This window comes from Erinaceus europaeus, chromosome 7 (assembly GCF_950295315.1).
Source record: "Erinaceus europaeus chromosome 7, mEriEur2.1, whole genome shotgun sequence".
In the NCBI taxonomy this organism is placed as follows: domain Eukaryota; kingdom Metazoa; phylum Chordata; class Mammalia; order Eulipotyphla; family Erinaceidae; genus Erinaceus; species Erinaceus europaeus.
Genome location: NC_080168.1, coordinates 109,383,034 through 109,392,239, shown reverse-complemented (window position 1 = coordinate 109,392,239; position 9,206 = coordinate 109,383,034). Strand labels below are relative to the sequence as shown.

The 9,206-nt window shown below is 37.2% G+C and overlaps 1 protein-coding gene across 1 annotated transcript; it reads left to right on the top strand.

The window, feature by feature from the left end:
* Positions 1-1,292: 1,292 nt before the first annotated feature.
* Positions 1,293-2,234, top strand: LOC103109238 (olfactory receptor 6C76). The gene has a single exon (XM_007518281.1). The coding sequence runs from the start codon at positions 1,293-1,295 to the stop codon at positions 2,232-2,234; it is 942 nt and encodes a 313-aa protein (XP_007518343.1).
* Positions 2,235-9,206: the final 6,972 nt, after the last annotated feature.

The window sequence follows — 9,206 nt, the reverse complement described above, 5'->3', positions numbered from 1 at the left end:
TTCAATAGTATGGGCTGGCATTTTCTACTTTTTTTTAAAATCTCAAATACAGAGATAGAGAGCAAGACAATGAGAGGGAGAGATACCCAGCACTAGAGCTTCCCTCAGTGGTGTCAGAACACTCCCCTTTGGTGCTGGGGTTGGACATGGGCTGGATGCGTGGAAAAGCACATGCCCAGCCATGTCAACTATCTTCTGACCTGTCAAGTGATAATTTCCTAAAGTCCACATAGAGGCAATTTTGGTCAAGTCTATAGTAATCAGGTTGTTGGCTAAACCTATATATTTGAGTTACCATTACTAGCATATCCTTTTTTATTCTTACATATTCTGTTCAATAAAAGGATAGCATTTCAAAGAAGTTATTTTTGCTGTGCGTTTAGTCAGTGTGTATATAGTGCACCTAGTCTGTTCACTAGTAAAGAACAATTTTGTGTATATTATTATCATCTCTTGACTTTTATGCAGAGTAACATGTAAGATACAGTATATACATGTACATGTGAAACTTGACCGTTTCTTATTTTTGATATAGATGATTAACTGAATCAGTGAGTGAAATGAAAAGTACTTCTTGAGGAAATTTTAGCTGTTATGGTAGACCCAAAGGTCTTCAATAATTTTAAAATAGACTGTGGAGCCAGGTGCTTATGCTTTGACAGCCTTCTGCTTATTTCCCTTGTCTATTTTAAACTAATTTCCCACAGAGTAAACATGTACATAGTGTTCCACTAAGATGCCTTTCAGAGCATGTTGGTTTATTTTTACTGAGATTTACCAAACACTCCACTGTCATTGTGCTGGATAATTTGCTCTAACATCTCCTGGGACCCAGGTCCCGTAGTCAGCTAATTAAAATGTAACTATCAAAGTTGCTCTTGTTCTTGATTCATTAGTGCCCTATTACAATTCTCCCAAAAGTCATTAAGAATTTCTCTTGAGGAGTATTTCACTAGCAAATGTGCAAATATTTGGTTAGTTGTTATTCCCTCTTTCATTCCTCCCTATCTTTCTTTATATAAAAAGACAAATAAAGGAAAGAAAGTAGAAGTAGAATAAACATGTAAAAATGTTATTCAGAGTAATACTATTGATAATAAATACAAAATGACATATAAGAATGTAAAAGAGTTGGGGGGAGTGGGGAACTTATATATAGAAGAAAATCTAAAAGTCCCACATACCATTGTTGCCTGGAAAAAAAAAGGTACAAATCAATTGTGCTTTTCTATTTCATTGTTTTCTTTCTTGAATGTACCAGTTAGATTTGTCAAAAATATCAGTCACCAAAAATGAGAAATAGAACATCAGTGAAAGAGTTCATCCTGCTGGGTCTGACTGATAATCCAGAACTACAACTTTTGATTTTTTCCTTTTTATTTCTCACGTATTTATTGAGTGTGGCTGGAAATCTCATCATCATCATTCTGACTTTGCTGGATTCCCACCTGAAGACGCCTATGTACTTTTTCCTCAGGAATTTCTCCCTATTGGAAATTTCATTTACGTCTGTCTGTAATCCTAGATTTATGGTCAACATCCTAACTGGAGACAAATCTATTTCCTACAATGCCTGTGTAGCTCAGCTATTTTTCTTCATCCTTCTTGGTGCAACAGAGTTTTTCCTTCTGGCCTCTATGTCCTATGACCGCTATGTGGCCATCTGCAAACCTCTACACTACACAACAATCATGAGTAACAAGATCTGCTACCAGCTTGTAATCTCCTCTTGGGTGGCCGGGTTCCTGGTAATCTTCCCACCACTCATCATGGGTTTAGATCTGGATTTCTGCGACTCTAATTTGGTTGACCACTTCACCTGTGATTCTGCTCCATTACTACAAATCTCTTGCACAGACACAAGCACTCTAGAGCTTATGAGCTTTGCTTTAGCTGTATTTACTCTCCTGTCCACTTTGACCTTAGTAATTCTCTCCTACTCTTACATCCTCAGAACAATTCTGAGAATCCCCTCTGCTCAACAAAGGAAAAAAGCCTTCTCCACCTGCTCTTCCCACATGATTGTTGTGTCTATCTCCTATGGAAGCTGCATCTTCATGTACGTAAAAACATCAGCAAAGGAGGGAGTTGCATTGACCAAGGGGGTAGCTATGCTCAATACGTCTGTCGCTCCTATGCTCAATCCATTCATTTACACTTTACGGAACCAGCAGGTGAAACAAGCCTTTAAAGATATTGTGAGAAAGATATTTTTCTCAAAAACACCGATCTGACTGAAGTTTATAACTGAAATGTGGGGGGTAGAGAGCATAATAGTTATTCTAAGAGATTCTCTACTATGAGGCTCTGAAGTTGTAGGTTCAACCCCCTGCACTAACATAAGCAAGATCAGAGCAGTGCTTTGGTAGGAAAACAAAATTACAATAACTGATATTTGTACAGTTTTGCCTAGGGAACCATACTTTATCAAAAAATAATTCATGTGCTCTCTCTTTTCTTTTTTCTCCTCAGAAATGCATTTGTTTACACTATTTTGGCTGTAGTTGCCTCACATTATTATAAATTCTCCTTATATCAATTTAAGTATTTAGTCAATGTGGAATTATCTGTACCACTTATGCATAGCATAGCACAAGAAAAATATTCATTTCTTTTTTATACTGTTGTAGGTATTTCACACAAAACATGTTATGATATTTATCACTGTTTACTAATATCAAAACAGATCATGAAGCTTTTATTTTAGCTATTGAAATTTGTAATGTATACATGAATATACCAATTATATATATTTGTGTAAGTAATTTGTATATATTTACATGTGATGGACATCTTATATAATATATATGTTATATGAACATGGTATAATGTACATTTGATTTAACGTGATACCCAGACAAAATGGTATGTGGATATAACTTCTACATACATAAACGTTGAATTACAAATCCTGTAATTTTGAAAAAGGTCATTAGATTTTGTATTAATTAGTAATTTATTTTACAGTACTTGCTTTCATATAATAGAAAATTAACTAAGTATTTGTCATCATAACTGCAAATCATATTTTGTGATTGTTCTTCATTTGTTTTTTAGCAATGTATTGCATGAATGCTTAAATAAGAATAACTAACATCCATTAGGAAAAATGTCATGGATATTTATCTTTTCTAATTAATATTATTACTTTAAAAAGACATGTACACATGTTCTTATCCAATAATTCTATAGAGAAACATAAACACTTGGCTTAGTAATGATGGTTCTCTGGGAATATTAATACACAATTGTGGTTTATAACTATGTATTCATGCAATATCCTTATAAGTTATACCGTTCTTTATTATAATTTGACTAAACCTATTTTGGGTGCTTTATATAGCAGAGTATGTATGATTATATTTTTATAGATTTAAATAAAATAAAATAATATTTTTTAAAGATGTAGATTGCTGCTCTCTGGAAAACTTGTAAATGCTAGAAATGTATCATTAGCTCAAAAGTCATAAGGGCACATGCTTCTGAATGTAAAATGTACTCATATGCAAACCATGCCTTATTATTAATTAAGATAACTCTTGCATGTTTCTATTGGTCGCTTGATATGCCACACTGATTTATTTGAGTTTGCTTTACTCCATTCTTAATATGAATATTTTGTTATATGGTAAATATCACAGCAGTTTACACTCTAATTTAAATCATGATACATAATGAAGAATCTGCCACCAACTCCAATGAACATATCAGTTTAAAAGAATTGATTGTCCCACCATTGCATGGACATAATCTACTGAAAATCTCCTGAATGCTATAGGATCCATTACAAAATTCTAAGTAATTACATATTTGTTTGTCAAAATGCATTGATTTTAGATTACCTGGGTTTGTACTCTAAAGATTTCACTTACAAGCAGAGAAATTACGGATCAACCTAAAAGTATTTAAAAATTGTAATTATTGTATATAACTCCCCCCCTTTTTTTTTAGCTATCTAGCTCACATTACTCACTGTAGATATAGTTGAAAGCTAGAAGTTATTCTATACACCAGTTTCTGTGATAGAGAGCATATGTTCACACGTATCCGTAAACTACTGCAGAATATATACCTGAAAGCAGAAGTACACTAGAGTTTGCAGTGAGTACCTCCCTAATACTTCCTCTCCACTATTCCAAGCTTTGGGTCCATGATTGCTCAACAATTTGTTTGGCTTCACATGTTAACTCTCTTCAGTCACCAGGTTCCAGATGTCATCAGGATGCCGGCCAGGCTTCCCTGGACTGAAGACCCCACCAATGTGTCCTGGAGCTCTGCTTCCCCAGGACCCACCCTACTAGGGAAAGAGAGAGGCAGACTGGCAGTATGGACCAACCAGTCAACGCCCATGTTCAGTGGGGAAGCAATTACAGAATCCAGACCTTCTACCTTCTGCAACCCTCAATGACCCTGGGTCCATGCTCCCAGAGGGATAGAGAGTGGGAAAGCTATCAGGGTACGGGGTGGGATATGGAGATTGGGTGGTGGGAATTGTGTGTAATTGTACCCCTCCTACCCTATGGTTTTGTTAATTAATCCTTTATTAAATAAAAAAGAAAAAAATAAGAGAAAAGATGTTATTATTTATTTGTCCCAGTTTTCAATGGGGTCATTTGTTTTTGTTGTTGTTAAGTTTGGTGAACTCTTTGTATATTTTTGTTATTAACCTTTTGTTTTGTGTATGGCATAAAAAAACTCCCATTCCATAAGAAGTCTATTGGGGTAGTAGTTTCTTTTGCAGTGCTGAAGCTTTTAATTTGATGTAACTTCATTGGTTTGTTTATTTTTTAAAATATATTTGAGTCATTGAAGATGCCTTTAAATTTCTTTAATTTATACTTATTTTATTTTAATTTATTTTATGCCACCAGGGTTTTTGCTAGCCCTATAAGTCCAATGCAAGCACTATAAATCCAAAGCCCTAGCAGCAAATTGTTCCTTTTATTTCTGATTTTTTTTTTTTGATAGGATAGAGAGAAATTGAGAGAACAAAGGAGACAAAGTAAAAGCAGCTTTGCTGCTCCTGGTGGATAGCAGGGGCTCAAACCGGGGCCCTTGCTCTTGGTAATATATGCACTTAACCAGGTACGTCACCACCTGGCCCCTGACAATGCTTTTAAGACTTAGATCAAGAAGAGTTTTGCCAATGGTTTCCTCTAAATATTTGTGGTTTCTGTTTAACATCCAAATCCTAGATCCATTTGGAAGTTCTTTTTTATGTGTGATGAGATGAAGTGTTTCAGTTTCATTCTTCTGCATCTTTCAATCCAATTTTCCTGGTACCACTTGTTGAAGAGACTTTCCTTTCTCCATTGAGTATTTTGTGCCATCTTGTCAGAAGTTAGATATCCATGGGTGTGGGGGCTGATTTTGGGCTATCAATTCTATTCTACTAGTCACTATGTCAATGGGGAGAGGATATGGACAGAATATTCATCAAAGAAGAATTCCAAATGGCCAGTAGACATGTTGAAGAATGCTCAAAGTCATTGCTATCAGAGAAATGCAAATAAAGACAACAATGAGTTACCACTTCACTCCTGTGAGATTGTCACATCAGAATGGATAGTAACAAGTAATGTTGGGGATATTGCTGGGGGTAAAATTGCCCTTTTACTTCGCTGGTGGAAATGTAAATTGGACCAATTCCTGTGGAAAGCAGCCAGAAGAACTCTTAGAAAACTAGAAATGAACCAAATCTATGAACCAGCAGTTGTCTTAGGGATATATCCTAAGTAATCAAACGCACCCATCCAAAGAGAACTGAGCATAGCTATGTTCGTAGCAGCACAATTTATAATAGCACAAACTGGAATCAATCTAAGTGTCCAACAGATGAGTGGCTAAGAAAGTCATGGTATATACACACTTCTTGTCCTTCCTTCCTTCCTTCTTTCCTTCCTTCCTTCCTCTCTTCCTTCCTCTCTTACTCTCTCCCTCTCTTCCTTCCTTCTTTCCTTCCTTCCTTCCTTCCTTCCTCTCTTCCTTCCTCTCTTACTCCCTCCCTCCCTTCCTTCCTTCTTTCCTTTCTTTTCGACTCAAGGGTTATTGCTGAGGCTCAGTGCCGGCAGTACAGATCCACTGCTCCTTTGGACCATTTTTGTTTTTTTTCCAGTTTTTTATTGGATAGTACAGGGAGAACTTGAGAGAGGAGCAGAAGATAGAGGGAGAGAGAAAGACACCTGCAGACCCACTTCACTACTTGTGAACTCCCCCCCCCCCCGCAGGTGGGGAGCTAGGGGCTCCAATTGGGATCCTTACATGGGTCCTTGAGCTTCTTACTCTGTGCTTAACCCAGTGAGTCACCACCCTGCTCCTCTTTTTTCCTTCCTTCCTTCCTTCCTTCCTTCCTTCCTTCCTTCCTTCCTTCCTTCCTCCCTCCCTCCCTCCCTCCCTCCCTTCCTTCCTTCTTTCTTTTTAAATTTGCACAGAAAGAAACAGCAAAGCTGGAGAGGTAGCAGAATGGTTATGCAAAAGGCTTTCATACTCTCTGGTCACAGGTTGAATCCCCAGCACCACCATAAGTAAAAGGTGAATAGATCTCTCTCTCTCTCTCTCTCTCTCATTAAAATAGATATATATTTTAAAGAAGTACAGTCAATCACCCCTTTCTCTAAGAATATCTATAACAAATTCTCCAGTCTAAATTCATTTCATGTATTTTTGCATATGTTTATTAAATTATTAACAAAGCAACTCTCTTTGAGTATAATTTTACCAGAGCACTTCTCAGTTTTGATTTTTTTTGGTGCTAGAAACTGAAGCTAGGAATTCAGAGCCTCAGGCATGAAAGTCATTTACATAACCATTATGCTCTCTCCTCAGCCCTGACTCTTGTGTTTGGTTGGTTTCTCCCAGTGTGCTGGGTGCAGGGCTTGAACCTGGTTTGAATACAGGACAAAGCAGGGACACTATCTAGGTGAATTATATGGCTGACCCTTATTCATATTTTAAAACACACTTAAGTGGAGTGAGACCAAAGCACTGAGTGCTCAGCTGTGCTGTATGGTGGTCCTGGGGGCTAAGCCTAGAACCTTAGAGCCTCAAGCATGAACATCTTCTGCATCACCATTATGCAGTTTCCTCAGCCCAAGATCTCCATTTTACACATACTTATTTCAAAATCAAATGGATGTCTTCTGAGCAAATAAATAACCTTTTGTTATGTTTTTCCTCATTTCTCAAAAGTATTAAGTTCTTTAACAAATGAAAAAACATGAATTCCTTATATAGCATCACAAAGTATATAATAGTTTTCCTCAATATATATTTAAATACTAAGTAGATATTTGATAATTTTGTGATAGGAGATTAAGTAATGTAAAATATTTTAATATTACAATCTCTTGAACCTATATCCTTGGGTAGTATAGTGAAAATTAAAGCAAGGCTATACTGTTTTCTTTTTTATGTGTTTATTTTTGTTTTTATTTTTATCGGGGATATGTCTTAGAAGACAGTTGTTGTGTCAAGGCTCTAACATCACACCTCCATAAAATATGTGCCATGCCACCACATCTCACTGTTGGTATGCTTCTAATTCTGCTTCTAAACCCCCCTTCTGTTTCATTTGGTTTAATCCCCCCTGCTTAACACTGTATTCTATTTGCAAAACCATTGTTAACTAAGCACCACCCTCCCTCCAGGGCATTGGTGGTTCAGTGGTAGAATTCTCTCCTGCTCCGCCCCCTCTCCTTGTCACACCCTGATTTTCACCAGTCACTTTTCTCTCCACCCTCTCTACATCACATCCTGTTTACACCCTACTTGGCAAGTATATTAGTTTAGCTTAGCTTCACTTACTGCGCTGCGTTCTGCATGAATAAAGAGATACTGCGTACAACCCAGCCAGGAGTCCCTGGTCGTCTGTCTCTGCTCACGAAGCTACTCCGACATCTCACTCACCACTAAAGTGCCATTTACCTCTACTGCAGGGCCCAGTGTCCAGACTGTCTTTGTATTCCCTCCCCACTCACATACTGACGAGGGTGTCTCAAAGGAAAGTGTCTCTGATGCTGCCTACTTAAGTTGCTTTGGTAAAATTCATTGAACACAAGGTTCATTAGTGGCATTAGAATCTTGATCACTGAGAATTATTGGTTTTATTTACTCAGGTGATCTCAGAGTATCTTCAAAACTTAGTCAGTAGAACATAAGTATGAGCAATGTTAGTGGATGATAACCAACTCCATGCTTAGAACAATAAGAATTCTCCAAAAAGAGAAAAAAAAAGACTTTGTCCATTAGATTGCCTTCCCTTTTTGTTAGAGACAAAAGGTAAATATATTTAAACTTTAAAATAAGAGTTTCTAATGAGAGTCTTAAGTAATATGAATGTGAAAAAAAAAAGAGAGAAGACCAGGAGAATTCCAGGTCCTCTGGATGATGTAAGGATCCTGGTTTGAGCCTCAGCTTCCCCACCTGCAGGGGAGTCGCTTCATAAGCAGTGTAGCAGGTCTGCAGGTGTCTTTCTCTCCCTCTCTCTGTCTTCCCTTCCTCTATCCATTTCTCTCTGTCCTAACAATGACAACATCAATAGCAAAAACAATTAAAAAGCAAGGTAGTCCAGAAACTATTAGATACTTAGAGGAAAATATAGAGCTCTTTTCTACATAAATTTTAAAGACATCTTCAATGAAAAGAATCCAATTACAAAGAAGACTTAGGCAAGCATAAACCCATGGGACTACATAAAATTAAAAAGCTTCTGCACAGCAAAAGAAACCACTACCCAAAGAGAGACGACTCACAGAATGGGAGAATATCTTTACATGCCATATATCAGACAAGAGTTTAATAACCAAAATATATAAAGAGCTTGCCAAACTCAAGAACAAGAAAACAAATGACCCCATCCAAAAATGGGGAGACGACCTGGACAGAATAACACCACAGAAGAGATCCAAAAGGCTGAGAAACACATGAAAAAATGCTCCAAGTGTTTGATTGTCAGAGAAATGCAACTAAAGACAACAATGAGATAACACTTCACTCCTGTGAGAATGTCATACATCAGAAAAGATAACAGCAGCAAATGCTGGAGAGGGTGTGGGGTCAAAGGAACCCTCCTGCACTGCTGGTAGAATGTCAATTGGTCCAACCTCTGTGAAGAACAGTCTAGGGAACTCTCAGAAGGTTAGAAATGGATCTACCCTATGATCCTGCAATTCCACTCCTTGGGATATATACTAAGGAACCCAACAAGC

Bases quoted from the DNA above. Each gene is read 5' to 3' on its own strand.
- LOC103109238 (XM_007518281.1), top strand. From the start codon at position 1,293: ATGAGAAATAGAACATCAGTGAAAGAGTTCATCCTGCTGGGTCTGACT.